Below are 27,128 nucleotides of genomic sequence, written 5' to 3' on the forward strand. Positions count from 1 at the left end.
TACCTACAAGGTGTGACCTGTGCCTTTGCTGACTGCTGCAGAGTGCCTGTCGTGGCTCTGACGAAGACTCGCTGATATCTCAGCTTGAGTCTGGGAAGGAACCTGTGCTACTCCTGAGAGGCGTCCCCAGAGGTCAGCCTGCCTGGTGAGAGACAGTGATCTATCTCCTATTAGTCTGGGTTAGCGAGTGGCGATTACCTGAGCATAAGGCTGGTGTTAGTCATAACCTTGGTCGGGAAAGAAGCTGCTAATTACCATACTACCTCGTAACATAGTTATTGCATTCTAATCAGTTGTGCAAGTTTACCTAGCAACCAGTAAGAAATGTGTGTAGTGTGAGAATATAGTTGTAAGAATTACTGCCAGTATTTTTGTTCAGCCAAAGCTTTGCCAAATCTCTATTTTGTATATCGTTTTTTATATTATCCCTACCTAATAAAGCTAATATATATCTCAGCCTGATTTCTCAGCTCTCTCTCTGACCGAAATAGTGGCATGTAGGGCCATAGCCAAGGTTTTCCCCCTTCCCCTAGACAGAGAACAGAGTATTTTGCTTGCGGATAGTTCTGTTGGGAAACCATGTTTCAGGTAATTTATTATCTGGGAAATCTGCCTACAGCTCAATGGACCTGGGTCCTGACTTAACTACCTTCACTTCTGTTCATACTGCATTGGTGGAATGAACTCGTCTTTTTTTTTTTTGGGGGGGGGGGGGGGTTAAATCTCCTTCTTTACAAATTTTTGAAGAAAATCACTTGAGTGGGTCTCATCCTATAGATGGGAGCCCAATAAACTTATTGCACAGTTGTGCCCCAGTAGAAAACCAGAGATCAACTGTAAATATGCTGAACGTTCAGCTGGAGTTTATCTACTGTTAATTAAACGTGATACAAATGGCTGTACTCCTGTCTCCAGATGACTATCTAGCAGCCCATTTTGGACTAAGGGGCCACCTATTACATATGCCTCTCTGCTTTCTCTTCCCCCCCCCCCCCCCCCCCCTTCCCATTAAACATTTTACCTTTGCTGGAAGGGATTCCCACAAACCACCAGCTGAAGAGCTCTGTGGTCTGAACCTCCCCCAGTGCAAGGAAGTCATCAGCTTATTTTCTAGCTGCCAGCGATGGCACTCCTCGCAAATGCCAAGTTACTTTTAAAAGCTTATTTTCTGCATTTGAGAAGGTACCAGTCTGCTAGTCATTCTTTTATTGGCAAGGCTTACTTCGATAGAAACGAGCAGTTCTGCTCACATCTCTGTTGTTAACTCTTGTTAGTTTTGTGCTAGTGCATGTCATGCACTTGTTCATAACTAAAATGATGACCAAACCCTTTTTGTAGATTACACTGTGAATTTTTCTTCCCCAGGTGCACGAGGTCCAGAAGATCTATTTGTTGTCTCTGCTGTTGGGATACCTGGTGCAATTTGAGAATTCGGCTCTGTTGTTGTCTCCATTGCTAAGCCTCGTGGCAGGCTCTATACTTGCTAACTGTATACAGGTAATCATTCCAGTTTCCCAGTTCCTTACTGGCTTTTTAGGTTTTATTTATTGCATCTTCTACATTCTTTTTGACTTGTTTCCACAGATGAACATGAAAAGGGGAACATTTATTGCAAAGGTGATGGACTTCGTATATTATTATTTGGTGTTCACAATAGCAGTGACGCTGCATTTTGTAATAAAGGTGAGCTGCTTTAAGTATAATAATAATAACTGACAAATGACAACTGATGCCCTAAATTCCTTTGGGAAGACTAAAAAAAGACAACTACGGAAAGGGGGTAATGGCATTTTTGCTATAGTGTTTACTGGTGAAAAGTCATCTTGAGGAAAATAACTCTGTGATTCCACAAAATCCAAACATAGCCACACTGAGGTGTGCATACCCCAGATGTGGGTAAAGTAATTGTCCATATAAAAATGAATAGGGCCCCAGGACCAGCTGTATTTCAGCCACTGAAAGGAACAAGTGAGGGTGGGCAACATACTTCAGAATTGTCATGCAGTTCCCTGCTCACCTTTAAATTAAAACAAAAAACAGGTAGATATAGTTCAGGAAAGACACTGAAAACCATTATTAAAGTAGAGGTGGTAAAACAGAAAGGAAATGAAAAATAAAAGTCTGAACCAGCCTCCTTCTCATATTTGCTGTCATCGAATAACACTCATACCCTTCTGAAAGAGGCATTGTTTTTGTTCAAAGTTGTAAGAAGGGACTATGTTGATTTTTATTAGTCTTTCATAAGGTAATCCATAAATGGCAAGTACTAGATGCAAATGTGCATGGGAGAAACCATTTCTGAATGTGTAAAGAATAGATAAGGAGAGATGGCTAGAGGCACATTTTCAAAGTGCAATTAGGTGGCAAGAGGGGGCTCCAGTCTTTCAGTGTCTTGGGGGAAGCTGTACACTGTTAGATAGATAATACCACATGGTATCTGAGTGTAAATGCACTGCTCTTATAGATCTCTTAGAGGAAAGTGAGATCCATTATGAACAAGTGAAGGGTGAAGTACTCAGGGCATCAGAATAGACGGGCAACATTTTATAACTAGAGCAAGATTTGCTAAAATTATATTATAAAATAAACTAATATATTAACTAATGTAAGTAAGGTAAATTATTCAGTATACTATTTCATAAACTGGGAGTGAATGAGCAAATCAAGGCAGAAGCAGCCAAAGGTGGGCATCTGTTGGCGAACATTAAGAAGGTAATTTTATAATGGGGTATTTGTGTTAAGAGGCCAGCTAGGGGCTTTTATGTTTTTATGCATTTACGTAGGCATGGATGTGAACATCTGCTCGAGACAGGTGTAAGCATTTGTGTGTAAAGTGCCCAAGTTCTCACTGCATGTAGTAGATTAGTGTATTTCATGTACTTAAAAACTCCATCTGTGTTCTGCCCAGACCATTTCCCCCGGCAATACCTACGTTAAAAATTCATGTATTTATGCCATTGCTTGTACTTTGTTGCCTGGCACTATTTTGTGAGAGAAACAGTTGTTCAAATAATCTATAATTGAGTGTCTAAATTAACAGCCAAAGCACAACTCCCACAAAATCCAAGACTTTGAAAATGGACAAAATAGTTTTCAACTTTAACTGAAACTCTCTCACCTAAAATTACTAATCGAAAACATGGATCTCAGAAGTGCGAGTCATAATTAATAATCTTTTTTTGCCATACAGGCTTCAGCTTATCACTGATAGCCAAGTGGCAAGAAAAGACTTCTAAGCCATTATTGATCCATCCCCATGCTCTAGTTCAAATAGTACCCAATCGTGTGATTATGTGGAGGGGCATTTTTGATATGGCAGAAATAAACATTTATAGGAAAACATCTAAAAGCGCAAGTCCATAATGGAAGAAAGAACTAAATGTTTTCTGATATTCAAAAAAATACAGAAAAAAAAAACGTTTAGAAAGAGGATGTATTGCAAACATCATAGACGTTCAGAGATAAACACTTCTGCCAGTCAAAAATACACGATTCAAAATGTGCAACGGTGGTACTGGTTCCTGCATTGAGAAAATGTCCACAGCAATGGCAGGAAGTTCCCTCCATGTGCAAAATACGCATATATACCTCTGCACTTGGAAGAATATTCCTCAGTGTGCATAACTATGACACTGCGCAGGGAGCCCAGTTTTTCCATGCAGGAGTCAGATCTTCTGGTCCTCCTGTGCCAGAGAAATCTTCAAGCACCACCTCCACTTGCCTCCACACATTGTCTCCATGAGGGCATGGATATCCTAAGTAGCAGCTTGGAAAGGTGAGTGTGAAGCATTCCCCCCCCAGGATCACAGCACCACTCATGGACAAGCACCATACATAGGGTCACATACAGTGAGGTCCCTTTGTTGTTGCAATACATGTTGTTGATGTTTTATAAGAAAGAATAGCAAAACATAGCTGAAATCAGAATGTACAGAATATCCAATGACAAGTAATTATGGGGCCCCCTCAACTAACCATTCAGTGCAAAAATGAGGGGCTGCACAAATCAGGACACCCACCCACCTCCTTTAGCATCCTACACACACCTACATACTGATGGGAATGTTGGCAGCTCACTAAAGTACATTGAGCCACCCAAAGGCACACCTGCTTTATCCCACTGCCCATCCCCACCTCCCAGCAACAGTGCACATGCTCCACAGAACTGCCACCATGCCATCCTCAGCTCACACAGCACCTGTGCCTGTATAATGCAAAACCACCCCCTCCGCCCCCTTCCCCCCCAAAAATCTTGCTGTAGTCATCTGTTGCAGGCTATGCGAGGAACATTGCACAACATGTTGTAAAAAATAATAATGTATGTGACGCCAAGAATGCCCATTACCTGAACCCTGTCTCCACCAACTTGTGTTTTGCAGACGCATTGGTATCCACCATTTGAGTTGCTCCAACTCCGGCACAGGTGCATCCGGAGAGAAGACCCTGCCCTAATCTGGTGCATGAGGGAGCTCCTCAGGGCCCAACATAAGTACCACAAACATAGCAACCCATAACAGCTCTGTCCCTGATCAAAACCTGAATATGTAGTTACCGTCATTACAGTGTGCCCACAACCCCTCATATCTACCAGAATGTGTTGCAGCCAATCCCCAAGTTATGAGATGACATGGAAAGGGAGGAGAAGAAGCTCTGTGGACAACATCCTCCAGAGACCAATACAAAAGTGCCCAGTGTGTCAGCACATTTGCAGCAGCTGTGGCAGGGGAAATAAAACAGTAACCCCCAAACACCCACAGTGGGAATCAAACCCACGTTCCCTGCATTCAGCACACACAGCCTTAACCCCTAAGCCAAACATGTATCTGACAAAGGAGTGTTCAAGGATAATAGTACACTGACTAGAGAATGACACGGGGACAAAGTTTGTTCCCTTGGGTTCTGTCTCTGTCCCCACAGGTTCTGTCTCCGTCTCTGCCCCATCCCCGCAGGCCCTACCCCCGCCCTGTGGGCTCTGTCCTAATCTACAGAAGCCTCGACACTTATGATTTTATATTTTTAATCTTTTTATTAAAAAAAGTATAAAAAGGAACAATATGCTGTGCAACTGTTGTGCATAAATTACAAATAGAAAACAATAATAACAATGAGCAACTATAATAACCCTCCTTCCCACCACCACTCTCTACCCTTCCAACTAGAAAATGACATGAGGACAATGTTTGTCCCCATCCCCGCGGTTACTGCGGTTTCCCGTCCCTGTGTCATTCTCTAACACTGACTTCAGAGGGCCATCACAGCATCAGTCGTCCTCCCCCCCCCCCCCCCCCCCCAAATGGACTGTCATGCCCCATAACCCACACTCATTGGATATACCACCTCCAAAGTTCTGTATGCTGCCTGTGAGATATCCCTCATGGCTCAAGCTGGGGGCCTTTGAAATCTCCACATTATAGTGGATCCCCCAGCCCCTGTTTATGGAATTTCCTACTTGTGTACACTTCCCCTCCCTCCAGGCACCCGCAAAGCATGGGCATGAGTCATAGTGATGTGCAGCCACTGCCATCAGTTAGAGCCCTAAAACAGCATGAGTACCCCACAGATAGATGCTCCCAAACTTGGGTTTCCCACTTTAATGCCTGAAAACTGCTTTTCTCCTGGAGGTTCCAGCAGATGTGGCCAGAAGGATAGGTCCCTTGGCATCTCTCAGCCAGCTGTTGGACACATAGGCATTGGGTGCACACACCCACATCCTTGACAAAAATGGTAACAATGGCCCCATCCATGCAACAGTGCAGTACTATACCACCTTCCAGTCAGTGCCTGCTCACCCAGGGCCCTCCAACAGGGCCAGAACCCATCCTGTATGCCCAAAGCCAGACAAGGGGCAAAAAGCTCTGATATTGTTGCCTCCATGGTTCCCTGTTATGTCATCACGTTGGTGCCACATCTCAGACATATCCTCCAGGTAACAACTGCCCCCCCTAGATGGGGGAGGGGGAAAAAGGGATGACACCGGGGAGAAAATTGTCCAAATGGCCCTCAGTGTACTCACTTGGAGCAGCCTCTCTCCCCCCCAAATATCAAGTGCTCTACGAGAGAGCTCTACTACCAGAGAGGGATCTAGTGAGCCCTACAGCAGAAGGCAGCCCAGTAGGACTCAAACCTCACCCCCCCCCCCCCCAATGATGCCAGACCACACCTCAAATCATCATGCTGTGCCTCTAATAGGCAAAAAATTAGGTGATAGCAAATGTCTTGGGACCTGCCACAGGCTGTGATAACAGTAGGCAGGTTATGCAGTTAGCCCATAGTCACCTGTTAGGAGGTCACCTGAGGGAAGAGAAGACCTGGGAGTGAATACTGGCCCAGTTTTTCTGGCCAGGGATATTCAAGCAAGTTGAGCTCTTTTGTTAGTGCTGCCCAACCTGCCAGCTGAGTAGTCCTGCGAGAGTTCCACCTGCCTCTCTCATACCCATGCCCCTTGTCAACACCCAGTTTAAAAGAGTAGCCATGGACTTCAGGGGACCCCCTAGAACACAACACGCGTGGCAACAAATATATCCTTGCTATTTTGGACTATGCCACTCGCTACCTAGAGGCCATTGCCCTGTGTAATATGAAAATTACCAAGGTGACTAATTCACTGTGAGAAGTCTTTTCCTGAATGGAGATCCCTGCTGAAATACTGACCTGCCAAGGCACCACCTTTATGTCTAGAATCATAAAGCAAGCATGTGCCTGTTGAAAGTAAAGACCTTGTGGATATCCTTTTATCGTCCACAGACAGATGGTCTAGTGGAATGCTTCAACAAAACTCTCAAGTAGATGCTTGATTAGATTGTAAGCTCTGTCTAGCAGGGACTGTCTCTTACATGTTCAGTATACAACGCTGTGTATGTCTGGTAGTGCTATAGAAATGATAAATAGTAGTAGTAGTAGTAAAAACTAGGACTCTCTACTCCCATATGTACTATTTACCATCTGAGAGGTAAAGTTGTACAGGATTCTCTCCATTTGAGCTGCTATATGGGAGAAGACGTAGAGGAATCCTGGATGTGGTTCTGGAAGCTTGGGAAGAGGAACTCAACCCAGGAAGGAACCTGGCTTGAATACAGAAGAGCCTGAAGAAAGCTGGTGAGGCAGCCAAGCTCTGCTTGGAGAAGGTTCAAGCTGGTCAAGCTTAAGCTTACAATCAGAAAACAGTACAGAGAACCTTCCAGCCAAGGGATAGTCCTCTTACCTTCCTCAGAGAATAAACTATTATGCAAGTGGTAAGGTTCTTATGAAGCTGTGGAAAAGTCAGGATCTGTCAATTATAGCCCATCCAGACAAGAGGTACAAGGTGAAAATCTTCCACATTAATTTGTTGAAGAAATGGTCCCCGTGACTGCAGAACTGGTCTAAAGAGACAACTTTGTGCCAGAGGTCCCGACGGAGGCCAAGCCCATGCAAGTTCCATTTGGCAATGAGCTCACCATCTTGCAGAAAGCCAACCTAGAGCAGTTGTTACGCCAGAATCATAACGTGTTCTCCAGACTGCCAGGTTGGACCCAACTTGCAATTCATGACATGACATTCTCAGTGAGCTGGGAGTGGTAGTCCAGCAACTCACCTATTGGGTTTCAGAAGCACGGCAGCAGGCCTTTTCAAAGAAGGTCACTGGAACTGGGTGTCATCGAGAAGCCGACCAGTACTTGGCCAGCTCCCATTATGCTGGTGCCAATGCTGGACGAGAGTATCTGGTTTTGTATTGATTTCAGGAAGGTGAACGCCGTCTCCAAACTAGAGGCCTATTCAATGCTGAGGGTAAATGAACTCATCAAGTGACTGGGAGGAGCCAAATTCATCTGACCTTGGACCTGATCAAGGGATATTGGCATGTACCCCTCAACTCAGCTGCCAAGGAGAAGACAGCCTTTTCCATGCCCCAGGGTTTGTTCCAGGTCAGGGTGTTGCCATTTGGCCTTCATGGGGCTCCAGCTACCTTTTCAGCACCTTGTGGACTGCCTACTTAAACCACATGGAGACTTACACGTCTGCTTACTTAGATAACATTTGGGCTCATTTTCAAAACAGAAAAACATCTAAAAAGTGGCATAAACAGCATTTGGACGTTTTTCTCACAAAAACATCCAAATCAGTATTTTCGAAACCTATTTTTAGACGTTTTTCTATGAAGTCTGTCAGAAGTATGTCCAAATCTCAAGGGGGCTTGTCAGGGGCGTGTTCAGGGCGGGACTTGGGCGTTCTTAAGACTTAGATGTTTTTCAGCTATAATGGAACAAAACAAAAATGTCCAGGACTAAAACGAAGACGTTTTGAGCTAGACCTGTTTTTTTAACGAATAAGGCACAAAAAGGTGCTCTAAATAACCAGATGACCACTGGAGGGAATCAGGGGTGACCTCCCCTTATTCCTCCAGTGGTCACTAACCCTCTCTAACCCCCCCCCCCCCCCCAAAAAAAAAAATGTGATGAAAAACATTATTTGCCAGCCTCAATACCAACCTCAGATGTTATACTCCAGTCCATTAGAATAGCATGCAGGTCCCTCGAGTAGTCTAGTAGTAGTGCAGTGCACTGCAGACAGGTGGATCCAGGCTCTTACCTCTCCCTACCTGTTAAACTTGTGAAGGAAATTGTGAACTCTCCAAAACTCACCAGAAACCCACTGTACTCACATATAAGTGCCCTTTCACCCTTATGGGCTATGGTAGTGGTGTACAGTTTGGGGTAGTGGGTTTTGGGGGCTCAGCAGACAAGGTAAGGGAGCAATGGTGAGATATGTACCTGGAAGCTTTTTATGAAGTCCACTGCAGTGCCCCCTAAGGTGCCTTATTGCTGTTGGGATGTCAGGGGGACCAGTCAACTAAAAATGGTGGCACCTCCTACATCCCAATGGATTGATTATGTGCGTTTTGCACTTGGACAGTTTTTTTCCGAAAATGGACCCCGCCCCCCCCCCCCCAAAAAAAAAAAAAAAACCCCCATCCAAATCACAAAACAGTATTAAAAAAAAAAAGATGACGTTTTTTTCTTTTTTGAAAATGACTTTCCTATTTAGATTTTGGACGTTTTTTTGCAAAACGTCCAAAGTCGGACTTAGATGTCATATCGAATATGCCTCTCATTGTCATCTACAGTAAGGATTAGAGAACCCTTCTCATCCAAGTAGAAGAAGTATTGGATAGTCTATGGACTTCTGGGCTAACAGCGAATCCTAAAAAATGCATCTTGGGAGGACAAGAAACCCAGTATTTGGGGTAGGGAAAGGACAAGCGAGACCCCAAATCTGGAAGGTAGAAGCATTCACTCAGGCTCTAGTACCCCAGATGAAGAAACAGGTACAATCCTTCCTTGGCCTTTGTTATTACTGCCGGTTTATTCCAGAGTTCACTGAGAAAGCAGAACTGCTAACTTGCCTCCTACAGAAGAAGGCTCCAGAAAGATACACTGGACCTTGCTTTTCAAACCCCTGAAGAGGGATATTTGCTCAGATCCAGTGCGGGTCAGCCCAGACTTCAACCGGCCGTTCATCATGCAAACTGATCATCAGAGGTTGGCCTAGGGGGCCGTTCTGGATCAGGAATTGGAGAGAGAAGAGCACCAGGTGGCATACATTAGCCCTAAGCTGCTCCCAAGAGAGAAGAATTATGCGGTGATTGAAGAGGGTCTAACTGTTAAGTGGGCCTGGAAACGTTCCAATATTGTTTATTGGGGTGACATTTCCTGCTGGTTACTAACCATCAACCCCTTCAGCGGATGGCTTGACATAAAGACTCAAATGTGTGTATCATGCACTGGTTCCTTAGCTGTGTTTCGCTCAAAGGGGCTGCATCAGGGGTTATAAAACAATAACAAAGTTACATATATGAAAATATAAATACAGAATAAAAGCTAGAAAACATGACATATAGAGACTAACATACATATATGTTACATATATGTTACATATATATATACATGTATATAAAAATGTAATTAGTAATAAATATATAGGACATAGCCAATAGATAATAAAATTCATATATCATTAAAACAAAAACATAAATGGTCATAATATACATGTATAATATAGTAGATTACTGCATAGGTACGTGTCCTATTTCTAATCTTCATCACCAAAAGACTTAAAGGGTGTATACACTAGTTTCCACTATATACAGTTAGAGAACAAAAAATGATAAATAGAAAAAGGCTGTTGAGCGACCACATATATACTACTACTACTAAAAAATGTATCAAAGAATGAATTAAATAAGCAGGTAACTCACGATGGCCAAATGACTGTGGCAACATACCAGGTAAAAACAGCACAGTATCTTTCTCAAAAGTTAAATCTGTGAACCAAAAACCAAACCACAACAGTTAAATTGTTTGGAATATCTACGTCTACCATCTATCACCAGAAGGTGGCAACCTAAGCCTAATATATAACTGATGTGAGAAACAAAGCTGAAGCATAGTAAAGAAATAACCCACTGCTCTCCAGAAGATGGCAACATTTTACCACACACTTCAGTATCCCTGGAAGAAACATGTTGAGAGGAGCCAGAGTTACTTATGCTCATACACAGGTCAAAGTTCATCCAAAATGTTGGCTCCAAAATAATAATTTTAAAAGACTATTTACAACCCAAAAGGTTTTTTTAACAAAATCATACACTACAGACTTACAGGTCCGAATCTCAAAAATACAGAACCTCAAAAGTATAAAATAATTTATGATTTATAGTAGTAGTAGTAATTTTGTAGGTGCTACTAATGAAAAAATGCAAATACGATAACGCCATAAGAGCCCATAGGATTGCTGTATAGTTTTTTTTTATGTGTATATAAACATTCAGCACAGCATTTGGTACCTTTCAGAACAAGGCAAGTTCAAATGAATATAAAAGTCACGAAAGAAAAATAAATAATATCGCTGCAGTTGATGTCAGAAAAACATCACCAAAAGCTGTAATGAATATGCAGTTGCTCATGTCTTAAACATAAACATCAAGTAGATGCACTAAATATTAAGATAAAAGTGAAATGTGAATGAAATGCTAAACTAATGTAAAATACAACCATATAAAAATAAGAAAAGATTGCTAACACTGGAAGAATATAAAAAAAGAGATTATAAAAAAAAGGTCACTAACACTAGCAACCAGTCCAACTGAAATAATAGATCAACAAATGATATTGATGACAGAATGTGAGTGAAATATAATAAAAATTCAAAATGAATCAAAGAAAATGTATATAAGAAAAAATATATATTATTAAGTTTTAGTTTTTTATTTGTTTTGTTATATGATTTGAGAATTTTTATTTTTTGATGATTAGATGGCGGATGAATAGCTATTTCTTTGATTGAGATTGACTGGATATTTTTTTTCTTGTAGTTATTCAGTGTTTCAATTGGCCAACATCAGTGATCCTTTTCGTATTTTTATTATATTTCACTTGCATCCTGTCATCAATATCATTTGTTGATCTATTATTTCAGTCGGCCTAGTCACTAGTGTTAGTAACCTCTTCATATAATCTGGTGGGACGATAAGAACTCTATAATAAATCAAATCCAAAGTAACTTCAGATGAAAATCATTTGGATGAAAATATACATCTCAGGGGTGCACAACCTTTTTGGCCAGGGATATATTGCATTTTCTTCAGTCTACTCCAGGGCCACAAATACCATAGGTTATTAATAAATATTAAATTTATATGACTTGAGTAAATATTTTTTTAAAACTGTGTTAACACATTGAAAAAATGGCATTTCTGCTTTCAAATTTTACTAAACATTATAATTCAGGCCTCTTGTTAAATCTAGGAGCTAGTCCAAAACTTCAGGAGCCAGCCGCTGAGACCTTCCCTCCCAACTCTCCTCTCCCCATGCCACCTCAACATATCATGACCAGTTATTTTCTGTCATTACCCTCACCCAGGGTCTTTCTCTCATACCCTCTCCCCAGCTTTCACCTACTGTTTCTCTCTCTCTCTTTCTCTCTCTCTCTCTCTCTCTCTCTCTCTCTCTCTCTCTCTCTCTCTTCCTGTCCAGCCTTTCTCTTTCATATCCCCCCTTGCCTTCACCCAGTCTTGCTCTTTGTTTCATACCCCCTCCCACAGCCTTCACCCAGTACCCAGTCTCTCTCTTTCCTTCATACCCTCCTCCCCTGCCCCATGAGCATCAACCAGAATATAGCAATATATCTCTATCTCTTGAAGACATTGTACCAGAGATTGAAAAGAAACAGTTGGAGTCCATCAATATGTGTCACATCTGGAGGAAAAGTACCATATAACCTTTTCTCCTGCCTGACTTCTCCCTCCCTTGTGTCCTGAGTTCTTTTCCTGCCCCTCCTCTTTCCCCATGCTGTCTACTACTTCCCCCAGCCCTCTCTTCCTCCTCCTGACCTGATCTCTGTTCAGTGATTTAGCCAGCATCATCAGCAGGCACAGCAGTCAGTGAGAGGGCAGGCACAGGACCATTTAAAGCCTTGGAGGAGTGCAGGCCCAACAGTCATAGCAGTTTTCCTTCAGGTTAGGTCACAGCTGAAGATAGACTGTTGGGATGTTGGGTGCTGAGGAGATGCAGGTAGTGGCTGGGACAAGATTTGGCAGAGACGGTGGCTACAATAGAGGCAGGTGATGAGCCACATTGTCATGTGGAGGCTGGCAGTTGCGGTAGTGTTTGGGGGGGAGGGAGGAGGGCTGGTGGTGGTTCATGGTTTGACAACACCACAATGTCAAATGCTTTTGGTGCAAGCAAGCAGTTGTTCAAGTGTGATTATATATAATCCTGTTCTGGGACCTTAATCTTATCACTGTTTGGGGTTAGGAAGGATCATTTTCAGAGCTGAATTCAAATGCAAATTATTCTGGATTCTTTTTTTTTGTTTGCATCAAAAAAATTTGAAAAGCACGGTTTTTTTCTGTCTGCCTTCTGACACAGCAGCTGTCTGGCCCATGGTGCTGACCCACAGTGAGACACATGGAGGCTGATTGGAGATTTGTAGTTTTATTTATTTAGGGCTGATTGTTCAGGCGGTGAGCATTTTGCTGACTGCTAACAGCATTATTCCTGGATATTCAATGCTGGGCCATGCCTGGACTTTGGCATTGAATATACAGTTTTTGCGGAGCCGGCTAAGGCATAGCTGGTTAAGTCAATATTCAGCACTTAAGCGGGTATGGAACCTGCATAAAGATAGGATTGTGTGTGTTATGTGGTCCTATTTATGCAGTTAACCTGGCTGGTTAAGTGCTGACTCTGCCCCAGAACGCCCCCAAAATATTTGATTTTCACTTAGGCACTAACCACTAATTTTCAGCGGTGATAACTGTCTAAGTGCTGCTGAAAATTAGCGGGTAGCCCTGAGCAAGTGATTTAACCAGTCAGCGGCCATTTCTGGCTGGTTAAATCACTTTGAATATCGACCCCCTTATTATTTTTATTTTGAGTGGACCTTAACTGATTCTGTTGATTGTTATATCAATGTGTATATTTGTCTATGGCTTTTTTTTTCCAGACACTGGTTGCTGACAAAGAAAATGGGCACATTTTGCAATTTCTTGAAGCAAAATTTGGATTAAGCATGACTAAGTAAGTTTAAATTTGTACCTCTCAATATTTAAAATATCTCATTCTTAAACTGTGTAAAAACATTATTTTAATTTTCCTAGAAGATACAGTATTGTTTTTTATTTATTTTGCATCAGTGTATTAATGCCTCTAAGCATGTGCTCAAAAATAACTTCAGTGGGGTATGCTTGAAGTGAGTAGAATAAATCATGGGTTCCAGTAAATTATTGACAGATATTTCCATCTGATTTGTGAGATGAAATACAAGCAAGAAGCTCTAATGTTTTTATAAATTGTTTGTAATGTAATTGAGCCTCATACTGTGTGGAGAGTTGCAGTGTACTGTTATTAAATGCATATCTTGTCTGATTCCAGCCTGGCACCATCTGAGCCTTTCCACCACCGTCTGTCAGTTTTCTCACTATCCCCAACACCACCTGCATCTCTTTTCTCATCTGGACATGGCTTTAGTCACTTGGAGCTCCTTTTACAAAGCCGCACTAGTGATTCCGGCATGGCAAATGCAATAAAGCCCATAGGAATTGAATGATCTTCATTGCATTTGCTGCTCCAGAATCGCTAGCTCAATTTTGTAAAAGGAGCCCTTGATTTATAAACCATGTTTCAAACCTGCGTGGGATAAACATAAAGGAATCCTGTTCCAAGGGAATGGATCCTCAGAAGCTTAGCCGAGATTGGGTGGCAGAGCTGGTGGTGGGAGGCGGGGCTGGTGGTTGGGAGGCGGGGATAGTGCTGGGAAGACTTATATGGTCTGTGCCCTGAAAATGACAGATACAAATCAAGGTAAGGTATACACAAAAAGTAGCACATATGAGTTTATCTTGTTGGGCAGACTGGATGGACCATGCAGGTCTTTTTTTGCCATCATAGTAACATGTTACTATGAAAGAAGCTGGGATCTCATTTCATATAAATGCGGATGATATTTTACTTCTGTTTTATACTGAAAATCCAATGACAGAAAAGGACAGGAACTACAATGACGATAGGAAAGATAACAACAAGATAGGGTAAAAACTAGGAGAAAGAGAAGTACAATAAAATTATGTGTCAAAGGCAGACGAGAACAGATTTGTTTTTAGACCTGCTTTGAATTTGGGATAGGACAATTCCAGTTGTAGATCCTTGGGGAGGAAATTCCAAAAGGAAGGTGCCTAGTTTTAAAAAAGCTGAGGGTCAAGTGGACTCGAGATGTGCCACGGAGAGGGAAGGGAGGCAAAGGCAACAATCATCAAGTGACCGAAAAGTGTGGACTGGAGTATAGAGTATAATGTGAGATCAAAGGTATAGAGGGGAACCAGATTGGGCAGTCTTGTGAACCAGAGTAAGGATCTTGAATTTTATTCTGTAAATGACCGATAACCAGTGATGTTGCTTTAATAGTGATGTAACATGATCAAGAGGGTCAGGACATGCTAGAGATGCAGCTGGTTCAGGAACCAACAAGGAGGAGGAACAATTCTAGATCTAGTCCTTAGCCGAGTGCATGATCTGGTATAGGAGGTATTGATGCTGCGGCCACTTGTTTAGTGATCATAACGTGATCAGATTTGATATAACCTCTGGAGTGGCTCTTCTCCAGCCCAGACCTGTAAAACCTAAAACCCTGGCAGTCCAGTGGACCACCAGACCCCTCACCCCTCAAACACACAAACCTCCCCCCACCACAAATACATAGAACTCTAGTGGTCCAGTGGGACCTTTGCCAGACCTGACCCCCCCCTTGAAAGCTAGCCCTAGTGGTCTAGCATTGTCCCCCCCTCCCCAAACCCCCTCGTACTTTCAAACAGAAAGTACCGTTGTCAAAAATGGGCGCCGTCTCAAAATGGTGGCATCCTGCCAGTGTATTCTGGGATATGCTGAGCAGGGCTTCCCTACCATATGAGTTAAGCCCCGCCCAATGCATCCCAGGATGGGCAGGGTGCTGTCATTTTGAGGCAGGGCCCCAGGAGGAGGGAGGGAATGTTAGTCTCTTCTTCTGTTTGAAGTTACAAGGGAGTTTGGAGGTGGAACAATGCTAGACCACCATGGCTAGCTTTTGGGGAAGGGGGGGTCAGGTCAGGTCTGACAAGGGTCCCACTGGACCATCAGGGTTCTATGTATTTGTGGGGGGGGGGGGTCAAGGGGTCCTCTGGACCTTCAGGCCCTTGTGTTTGGGGTCTCCCCAATGCCCTGGCAAACCCTAATGCCAGCTCTGAACTGGCGTAGGATTTGCTGCAGGAGGAGCGCCCTTGTTTAGTGCGCTGCCAGCTGAGCATTAGGGAGGAATGTGGGAGACCCTCTTAATGCATTCATTTGAATGCAATTTGTGTTCAGAGCTGGTGAGCTTGTTATTTCATATGCTCGCCAACTCGGAACAGTGGCAGATGCAGGTGCTAGTCTGGCACTAATGTCCTCAAGCGCCCGCATTTGCTTCTGAGCATCAGCACAACAGTGCAAAAGACTGGATAGTCCCCATCTTGCTGCTGGATTGTTGCCTGCATCTTATTATTGATGATTTCTTAAGTTGCTAATGGATTGGTAATATGTAAACTAAAGTCCTCTAAGACTGCTAGTTCGGTAATGCTAATATTTAGTCTTTGCCAATATTTAATCTTTATTATTATTATTTTAATATTAGTAGGTTCCTCTCTATGGATCTAAGTAGACTGTATTTCTAAGAGCCAATTACTGGCTGATAGAGATGCCCTAACTAAATTTGTAGCCTCCTAATTGGTTCAAGGGCCTATAAATCAGAGATGGACAGGATGCCAGGGGTGGACAGGAGGGAATTAAAGTCTAAACTGAGGCTTCCTGTGCCTATTAACTGCGCTTTATACTGATACTGTGGTAACTGTAAAGTAGCCCCCTTAAATGCTAGCCTATGGAACTGTAACAGAGACTTTAAGGAATAGTTTTTCTTAGCATACAAACTCCTTTGCTAAGTGAGCAGAGTAACTTTATAAGTTCCTGAGGTTACCTATTTAATTCTAAGTCTACTTTCCCCAATTTCCCAGCAAATTCTTACCAGTGAAGATCTCTCCCTATCTGGAAGTCCTCTCACAGCACCCCTTCTGGACTCTGTAATTGGCATTGCTTTTAAATACCAGCCGTGGGTTTTAAGATTTATACCGAGAGATTCTGGAATTCGTTGCCAGAGAATGTAGTAAAAGCAGTTAGCTTATCAGGGTTTAAAAAAGGTTTGGATGGCTTCCTCAAGGAAAAGTCCATAGACCATTATTAAAATAGACTTGGCGAAAATTCACTGCTTATTTCTAGAATAAGTAGCATAAAATGTATTGTACTGTTTTGGGATCTTGCCAGGTACTTGTGACCTGGATTGGCCACTGTTGGAAACAGGATGCAGGGCTTGATGGACCTTCGGTCTGTTCCAGTATGGCAGTACTTATGTACTTATTCAACACTGGCCAAAATGTAGATACCAGCGTTGAATATCCAGGTGTAGACTGATGGCCAGAAGCTTTTCAGGTACCACATGTATTCAGAACCATTACCTGGAAAACTTCTAGCTCTGTCCTGGTGCTTATCTGAATGGTTCTAGGGCAGTCAGGAATGATTTTAAGCAGAATTTTCCAGATAATGCTGCTAAACATCCTGGTACGGCCCCATGAATGGCACTTATCTGTGTTGGAGTGGTTCCTACCCAGATAAGTGCTGCTGAATATCAGGCCAAATGCCTTTACTTTCACCTGCTGGGAAGCAAAGGCAGACTTGAGACAGGACTAGGTTGCTGGATGCAATAACGCATGATGGTTTGCATTTTCAAAACTATGCACATTGGTTTTCTTTGAGAAAATGCTCCCAGAAACAGCAGGTGCACATTCTCTTGGAGGGCTACTTTCTCCTGGAAAATGTTCAAAAAGAGAAGTCTTTCTCTTTTTAGAATTGGTACAGAGTTTTGAAAATTGGCCTGATTTAAAATCCAAGGAGAGAGCAAAAGTAGGTGCGAGAGTTCTGATGAATGCACAAAGGGATATATTTGTACAGGATTGAATCTTGGAGCATCTTCTCAACTGCTGTTCACCTGCATGTCGTTGGCACTGCTTCTCATGCTTTTCAGTTTTGTGCTAATGGAACACCTTTGTTTGACTTTACCATGGACTCCATGCTACAGATTAGTTTTGCCCAAACATGCAGTGTATGAAAGACATTACAAATCAGACTATCTAAGCATGGGACTGTGTCTGACCTACTAGTTTGTGATCACTGCTGCCATGAGAGTTGCTGAAAAATCTCTGCTGGTCTCATTTTCTCCTGTGCAACAATGCAATATGAATTTATGAAAAAAAGTCTTTTTTTTTTTTTTTTTAACATCACAAGTCATTCTTTTGTTTCTTTTTATTATTGGTGTGCAGTAATTTTACCACAAGCTGGCTACTGTGCCAGGAATCTCTGCAAAGCCCCTCTGCGGACACCCTCTTGCGACTGACACAGTCCTCGCTGCTGCCTTTCTATGGCTTGGTGTTCACTGTCTGCTGTTTCTCCATGAGCCAAATGATTTTTAGGAGAATCTGGTAAGTAATAGTGTAGCTGTCAATAAGTAAGGCTTTCTCAGTCCCAATCCTGCTCAGCTGCAGCAAACTTAGAGACTGCATCCTTCTATATCTTGACTGACCTTTTAGCCTTGACCTCATCACCTGTGGTGCATGTTTCAGGCATGCTTGAATGCTGTCTTGGTTTCTGCTAGAGGACTCTTCCAAGCATCTTTCCCCCTTTCTAGTAAAATGGTATAGCCTCATTCTGAGCCTCTAACTACTTATTAAGGATACAAAATATTAAACATTTAAATGGTAAACAGAATCTTACTGTTCAGAAATTTAAACATTTCTTATTTGCTGGCATGAGCAAGGTTCCTATTCTAGTGCAAGTTCAATGTATTTGATATACTTCCAATCTAGTGAAAATCTAAGGGGTTAACAAGTCCAAATTAAAGGAAATGGGGTGGGGGGAGCATAAAACATAAGTATAGACAATAAAAGCTACATTTAAGAGACTGACACAGAAGGGGATAAGGGCTAGGAAAGTTTACAATTCATAACAAGGGAAAATTGAGAGGGGAGACCAGGAGGATGATAGTCAGTCCAGTTCAGTGCTGTTCTTGTGCTTCTACAGACACCAACGTGATCTGCTGTAGAGAAATGGATAAGCTAGATTAGGAGGACTAGCCTTGGGAAGTAGGGGGAAAGCCTGAGAAAAGTAGTATGTTTGTTTTTAAGAAGGGTCTAAATTTTTCAAATGATTGCTTGAGCTGGAGGTAAGGGGGAGGCTGTTCCATAACGAAGAGGCAACTACACTAAAACAGTAGGTCCTTTTGGTGTTAAAGTAAGCATGATGGAAAGAAGGAACAACTAAGGAGACACTGTTGTCAAGAGCAGAAAGTCCGGACAAATATGAAGGAAGACTGGAGAACTCTTTGATGACATAGAACCAGAGACTTGTGAGGGAATCTATATGCTATTGAAAGCCGGTGGTCAGCAATAAAGGGAAGAGTGATATGATCATAATTTTTTCTGTCTGTGGACGAGTTTAATAGCTGTATTTTGTATTTATTTTCATTTATGCATTTTGATGTTTCCTTTTCCCACTGTGCTACACAGATTTCCATGGTAAAGGGTCATGGATTTGTTATGCTGCCTTTCTGGGGTACAAGGACAGTTTACATATATTTTATGCCTAGCACCAACATCAGGCTCACCAGTCTATAATTTTCCTGATCACCTCTGGAATCCTTTTTAAAAATTGACGTTACATTGGCCATCCTCCAATCTTCCAGTGCCATGCTTGATTTTAAAGATAAATTATATATATATTACTAACAATAGCTCTGCAAGTTCATTTTTCAATTCTGTCAGTTCTCTGGGATGTATACCATTCGGTCCAGGAGATTTGCCACTCTTCAGTTTGCCCCAGTACATATTCCAGGTTTACAGAGATTTGTTTCAGTTTCTCTGACTCATCAACATTAAATACCATTCTTAAATTTGCACTCTGGTATCTCTGATCATAGGGGCGGTATTGCCCCACACTTGTTCCAGTGCTGTTTTTAGAGCACTGTATGGAACAGCGCAGAGCTTCTGATCATCTTCCCATGGGTGCCTGAACTGGCCCCTTTGATAACAGATTAGGGTTGAGTGCCTAAATTTAGTTGCTTAAAAAGTGAGTGGCTCAAAGGGTGGAGTTAGGATGGGAAATAGTTTGATGTTTAGCACTGTTTTCAATCTTGAGTAGTTTAATATAGGCTCCTAAATCTAGGCAAATTAGTGGAGGGAAAAAAGCTGAATGAAGGGAGATCACTTGAAAGCCTCACTCTTTTATTAGAACCTAAGATACCACAATGGGTCAAAAGCTTTCCATCCATTGGGCATTACCAAAAAACAACAAAATTGGAGGGAGCTCTATGTGACCATGACATGGATTTGATTATATTTGATATCCTACTTTTTACAAATGCATCAAAAGATCTAATAATTTGCACCTCCAGCATTCTGAAGCTGACTCCGTGGCAGTGAAGCCATGTAGTGTTCCTGGGTTCGTAATCGCACTCACTCTCACTGCCCCGCCCTCGGAGGGAAGGGAAGGCTGCATACTCATTCACTCTCTCACACAGCGCCTGCCGCACCACTCCCAGCAACGCTGACCCCCCCTCCAAGCCCTCCGCCACCCCCTCCCAGTTCGGCAGTCCCTTCCCAGTTCAGCAGCCCAGCAACGCTGACCCCGCTCCAAGCCCCCCGCCACCCCCTCTCAGTTCGGCAGTCCCCTCCGAGTTCATCAGCCCAGCAACGCTGACCTTGACTTACCCAGTCGGGGTTACGGCAGCCGGCAGCAGCGGTAAATTATTTATTTAATTTTGGATCTCATAATTTGTGTACTTGATTGATCTTTTTCTTTCTTTTGGCTTTTTCTATATTGTAAGGCTGGTGGTATTTGTTTTAACATTATTTGTATCTCTGTATGATCATTTTTCTATACAAGTGTTGATTGCTTGGTTAATATGTGAAAAATTCTGTAAATATAAAATTATATTACAGAAGATAGAGATTTTGTGGGTTCGGAGTGATGATATGGCAGGTGTGATCATGTGTCTAGTTGAAGGGAGAAAGTGTTGGGTAGGATTCAAGTTTCATAAGAACATAAGAATAGGCTTACTGAGTCAGACCAATGGTCCATCTAGCCCAGTATTCTGCTTCCAACAGTGGCTGATCCTGGTCACAAATACCTGGCAGAAACCCAGTTAGTAGCACCATTCCATGTTACCAGTCCGAGGCAAGCAGTGGCTTCCCCCATGTCAATCTCAATAACGAACTATGGACTTTTCCTCCAAGAACTTGTCCAAACCTTTTCTGAACCCAGATATGCTGTTACCACATCCTCTGTGAGTGTGGCTAGGGTGGGATTTTATGTAATCTAATTGAGAGAGATTTTTGTTTCAGAATTGAATTTGTGAAGGTTATCTTTGCAGCCATTATATCATATTGAGATCATTTTAACATATTATATTTGAGGTTACTGGAGAGCAGTAAAGGCCAGCAGCAGTAAGATGATTGATTAATACAAGGCCTAAAAACTATATTTCCTCTAGTCTGTGGATATTGTACTGGTTACCAATTGGCCAGTGGTTTGTTTGTTTTTTTAATTTTATTTGCTTTTAAAGCTCAGCTTCCTTAGCATACACATCAGACCAGTCTGAAACATGTGGATTGTGTCAGTAGAGTAGCAGAGACAGAAACAAAATAGTTCTGTGTGATTCGCCCCATAAGGAAACAGTGCAGGAACAGACATGTAAAGGGGACATTTTCGATATGATGTTCAAATCCGATTTTGGACATTTTGCAAAAAATGTCCAAAAATCCTGTTCCAAACATGGTCATTTTCAAACCAGAAAAACGTATTTATCTTTTTGGTTTGAAAATTGTCCTGTTTTAGATATTTTTGTGCTCAGTACATCTTTCTTTTTCAAACAGAAAACGTCCAATGGAAAAACGCTCAAAAACAAGCCATTGGGATGTCTGGTGGCCAACAGTGGGGACAGCCTAGGGGGCACTGTAGTGAACTTCACATAAAAGTTCACATCATAGCACAACCCTCTTATTTTGTATGGTGAGCACTACAATGCACTATAAATGCACTCAGTCTGCTGCCCCTCACTATCTTTCTACCCTCATCTCCCCTTACGTTCCCGCCCGTAACCTTCGTTCACAGGATAAATCCCTTCTCTCAGTACCCTTCTCCACCACCGCCAACTCCAGGCTCCGCTCATTCTGCTTCTCCTCACCCTATGCTTGGAACAACCTTCCTGAGCCCTTACGCCAAGCCCCCTCCCTGCCCGTCTTCAAGTCTTTGCTTAAAGCCCACCTCTTCAATGCTGCGTTCGGCACCTAACCCTTACCGTTCAGTGAATCCAGACTGCCCCAATTTGACTGCCCCTATCGGACCGACCGTTCACTTGTCTATTAGATTGTAAGCTCTTTGAGCAAGGACTGTCTCTCTTTGTTAAATTGTACAGCGCTGCGTAACCCTAGTAGCGCTCTAGAAATGTTAAGTAGTAGTAGCACTCCAAAAATAGCAAAAAATGTACTGTACCCAACTGTACACCAAAACAATAACCCTTATGCCCGCAGGTGTCACCTATATGTGGGTTCAGTAGGTATTTTGTGGTGCTTACACTTCCACCACGTGTGTACTAGTTAGAGTGGGATATGGTCCTGGGTCCCCTTTTCTACAGTGTATTGCACCAACCACTAGGGACCAGCTTGCTGCTGTTAAGAGGAATGACCATTATATCTGCAGCAGCCATAGAACCTGGTATGTACTGTCACTTTCATATCTTAAGGGGGTGAGAGGGTTCAGTGACCACTGGGGAATTAAGGAGGAGGGGTCATGCCTTTATCCCTCCAGTGGTCATCTGGTCAGTTTAGGCAGCTTTTTGGCACTTTAGTTGTTATTGAAACAGATCTAGCCAAAAAGTCCTATTTTTTTGCCCTGGAAGATTTTACAGTGTTCCATTATTGCAGAAAAACATCCAAATCATAAGCGTGCCCTAGCCCGCCCAAAACACACCTCCAACACATCCCCTTGAGGTTTAGACAAACTGCATAGAAACTCATAAGTACATAAGTATTGCCACACTGGGACAGACCAAAGGTCCATCAAGCCCAGCATCCTGTTTCCAACAGTGGCCAATCTAGGTCACAAATACCTGGCAAGATCCCGAAAAAGTTCAATACACTTTATGCTGCTTATCCCAGAAATATGAGTTTTGAAAATAGCTATTTGCACATTTTTTATTAAAAAAAAATCCATCTGCCTCTTTGTGCTATTTTTTAAAAATGTTTTTCTGTTCTGAAAATGAGCCCCTCTGTGTTTTCTTTGTCACCATCAGATGGTGATGGTTCACTGTGCAGGATCTGGGCTGAATAGTCTGGTTAAGCTCCTGATCCAGTTGTCACTGCTTAAGTTGAGCTAAGTTTATTGATACCATTTATCAAAACATTTAAGAGGAGAAAATAGCTTTGGAAATACTTGGAAGGATCCAAGCTCCTTCCCTCTCACTTCCCCCTTTCCCTAGGAGGGGTTGAAATGCTTTACAGGATGGCCAGAAGCTTATCTGAGGCCCCATTTTACAAGCCTACACGTGAACTGGTGTAAAACTCTGATGGGAATGTTTTCCCATACCTGTATAGATTTTAGTCCTGCTCAAATCCCATCCAAACCATGACCCTTGAAATCTCCACATGGTGTGGCTCTGTATTATGGTTCCTGTAGTCTTCCTAGTTTCTTTCTGGGTGCTGTGCCATAGACCAGAGTTGATTTGTGGGTTTTCCCTCACTTTTGCACAACCAGCAGTCTTCTGTATTTGGCTCAACCTTATGTAATTCTATTGTTTTGTTTTTCTTTTTTTTTTAATCACCATCTCTGAAGAAATATTTAAAAAAATATTTTCATTATTAGCCAGATAAGTACTATACATCTTAAGAAAACATTTGCAAACTTCCCTCGCATACATGAGCAAGTCCTCCTCCATATATTATCACACAGCAACCGAGTTCTTTTTACATAATCTGCCATGTCCCCTATGGTTATAATTTATTTTTCTGTTCCATCCGTGAGCTGTACCTGTTCTGTTCTCTTTCTTAGGTTATCTCAGGCAGCATTTCAGCTGCAGTATTTAAACACTCTTGACATATTAAACCAGTAAATTTATTACAATTGTTTTGTTTTATTTGCAGTAAGCTTACTGGTGTAAGAAATATTTTCTGATGTTTCTCCTGAGTTTACCCTTCAGGAGCCTCATACTGTGTTCACTTATTCTTGAACACTCTTTCATAGGAGAGGTTCTGTCCACCAAGGTAACATTTCCCCATTCTGGAAGAAATATTATTTTTTAAATAACAGCAGATTGTGAGTTATTTTATAAAGGAACAGTAGTGGGTTCCCCAGTAATATGTTTAGTAAGTTTTCTGAGAAATGCTTGCATAAAGTAATGTGGTGGTTGTGGTAGACCTCTTGGATAGGTTGAAAATAAAGGCAAAACAAGCTGTGAGTAATCCAGTAAAAACCATAGCGTCCATGATTTGTTGGCCTTTACATTTTTACAGAAGAAGCTTGAAAATGTTGGGAGTTTTTTGTTTGTTTTGGGGTTTTTTTTTAAAGTTTGATTGGATTCAAAAGGCCTCCACTGAAATGAACTTTATGAATGTCAGTCAGTAATGTGCCTTTGATGGGCTTTATGAGCTTTGCCTGCTTGTGCACTAATTCTCAGCTCTTTTTTCCTCCAACTAACTGCAGTGGGGAGCCCTTAAAGGAGAAACTTACTCTGAAGGATGGGCAGATTGGAGCAAGGCCGGAGGTCATCTATCATATAATCCATTCAGCTCTCTTGGGTTCTTTTACAATGGTATTTGAAGGGTAAGTCAAAATATATATGTTCTCTTTGTCATGGCAAAACTTCTGTGACTAGATCTGTATACACTTACACTGCTTTTTAACATATTTATAAATGATCTAGAGATGGTAATTAAATATACGGACGACACAAAGTTATAAAAAGTTGTTAAATCGCAAGAGGATTATGAAAAATTACAAGAGGACCTTGCAAGACTGGGAGACTGGACATCTAAATGGCTGATGATGTTTAATGCAAGCAAGTACAAAGTGATGCATGTGGGAAACAGGAACCCGAACTATAGCTACGTAATGCAAGGATCCACATTAGGAGTCACCGACCAGGAAAGGGATCTAGGCATCATCGTTGATGATACTTTGAAACCCTCTGCTCAGTATGCGGCAGCAGCTAAGAAAACAAATAGAATGTTAGGTATAATTAGGAAAGGAATGGAAAACAAAAATGAGGACGTTATAATGCCTTTGTATCGCTGCATGGTGTGACCACACCTTGAATATTGTGTTCAATTCTGGTCACCGCATCTCAAAAAAGACATAGTGGAATTAGAAAAGGTACAGAGAAGGGTGATGAAAATGATGAAGGGGATGGGATGACTTCCCTATAAGGAAAGGCTAAAGCTGCTAGGACTCTTCAGCATGGAGAAAAGACATCTGAGGGGAGATATGATAGAGGTCTATAAAATAATGAGTGGAGTGCAATGGGTAGATGCGAATCACTTGTTTACTCTTTTCAGAACTACTAGGACTAGGGGGCACGCAATGAAGCTTCAAAGTAGTAAATTTAAAACAAATCTGAGAAAATATTTCTTCACTCAATATGTAATTAAACTCTGGATTTCATTACCAGAGAATGCGGTAAAGCAGTTAGCATAGCGGGGTTTAATAAAGGTTTGGATAGCTTCCTAAAAGAACAGTCCATAAGTCATTATTAAAATGGACTTGGGGAAAATCCACTGCTTATTTCTATTTCTAGGATAAGCAGCATAAAATGTATTGTACTGTTTTGGGATCTTGTCAGGTACTTGTAACCTGGATTGGTCATTGTTGGAAACAGGATGCTGGTCTTGATGGACCTTCGGTCTGTCCCAGTATGGCAATATTTATGTACTTATGTACACTCTTTTTTTTTTTTTTTTTTTTTTTTTAGTCCTTGGGGACAGTTTTCAAACAGAGTTACATGTTGGCCACCCTAATACTATCCATATAGTAAAGTGGCGCAGCGAGGGTGGTCTCCCACCCCCTCCCAAATGATCTAGATAGGTGCCATATTAGCTATTGTTGAGATGCTAACCATTTAGTTTAGGCCAGCATACTGCCTGAAAGCTATCAAAGCAGTGTATATTTAGGTGCAATAGGTATGTTTCTGTCCCTGGAGGGAAATCTGAGTTTGTACCTGAGGCAATGGAGAGTTAAGTGACTTGGCCAAGTTCATAAGGAATTGCAGTGGGGTTTGAACCGGGCTCTCCTGGTTCTCAGCTCATTGCTTGAACCATTAGGCTGTTCCTCTACAATTATACCTAAAGTGGTGCTTAATACATGTATTAATTTAAGTGCTGATATTTAAATGAAAACGATGACTTCTACTGCTGAAAATTACCCCTTGTAGTGCAAATGTGGGAACAATGACACAGCATGGTGGTGTAATATGGCTGTAAAGCATCCAGAAGTACATGACAATGGAGAGAGTATAACCACAAAAAAAAAAAGTAGACATCAGTGTTACATAAATAATTGCAAGTCACAACTCAGCATTCAGTGTGGGGGACTGGTGTAAGACTTGAGGAGCTATAATGCATTATAAAATCTTTTTAAAAATTCCATATATGACCTAATTTCCCAGGTCTTACCTAACAGTAAATGACACCTATTCGATGAGAATTACCTGCCTGGATTACTCACACCGGTGTAGCTACAGGACTGCGTTGGTGGGCACAGGCTCACCCATTCTTGACTCAGGCCCACCTTCTCTGGGGCCCAAAACAGTTCAGTGGCGACCGCCTCGCTCCCCTCTCTCCCTCTCCTCTGCCCCCGGTTCTGGTAGTTGCCTCCCACCTGCTGTCTGACAACCCCCTCCCCTCCGTTCTACCTCAGCACATCCATTGCCTGTGCAAGCCCCACAGGCTTTCCTTTTCCACAACCTGCCTTTGCTAACGTCACTTTGTGTTTCCTGTCTGGTGGAACGCAGCAGAGCAAAGCCTACGAGGCCCACGCAGGCAGTGGATATGCACCACTGAAGCCGCAGGCAAAGTCACTGAGATAGATCAGGGAAGGAGGTTCAGAGGAGGGTGTTGCCAGGCAGAGGGCAAATGCTGGATCGAGGGATAGAAGAGAGGAGGAATTTTGGAAGGCCCACCCATCTTTACTCTGGCCTCATCCAAAATTCCAGATCAGGCTACGCCCCTGGTTGACGCCATTTTTCTTTTGCTTCTAGCTATGAACAATCATAAAATGAGTAGCCAGTAGCAATTTCAAGATCAGTGGCTTATATCTAGAAGGATATTTGTGTTAATCTAGTATCCTAACAAACTTGAGAGGTGTGATCTGCATCAGGTGATTAATCATCCTTCAGACCTCGCCTTCTACCCTCCCCCAGAAACAGGAGACCTCACAACATTCTTACCATAGATTATTAGAATGTATGTCTCTTTACATAGCTCCATGAAGCTGAAA

At 42.2% G+C, this 27,128-nt stretch overlaps 1 protein-coding gene across 1 annotated transcript in view; it reads left to right on the forward strand.

Moving 5' to 3' along the window:
- The window catches only part of DPY19L4 (dpy-19 like 4), a 113,436-nt gene that overhangs the window by 57,473 nt on the left and 28,835 nt on the right, over positions 1 to 27,128 (forward strand). Inside the window, exons 9-13 of the mRNA XM_030216760.1 lie at positions 1,366 to 1,497; positions 1,585 to 1,683; positions 13,483 to 13,556; positions 17,912 to 18,070; positions 24,342 to 24,461. Of these exons, the coding sequence (XP_030072620.1) occupies positions 1,366 to 1,497; positions 1,585 to 1,683; positions 13,483 to 13,556; positions 17,912 to 18,070; positions 24,342 to 24,461 (584 nt within the window). The remainder of the gene's footprint in view (positions 1 to 1,365; positions 1,498 to 1,584; positions 1,684 to 13,482; positions 13,557 to 17,911; positions 18,071 to 24,341; positions 24,462 to 27,128) is intronic.

This window comes from Microcaecilia unicolor, chromosome 1, assembly GCF_901765095.1.
Source record: "Microcaecilia unicolor chromosome 1, aMicUni1.1, whole genome shotgun sequence".
Classification (NCBI taxonomy): Eukaryota; Metazoa; Chordata; class Amphibia; order Gymnophiona; family Siphonopidae; genus Microcaecilia; species Microcaecilia unicolor.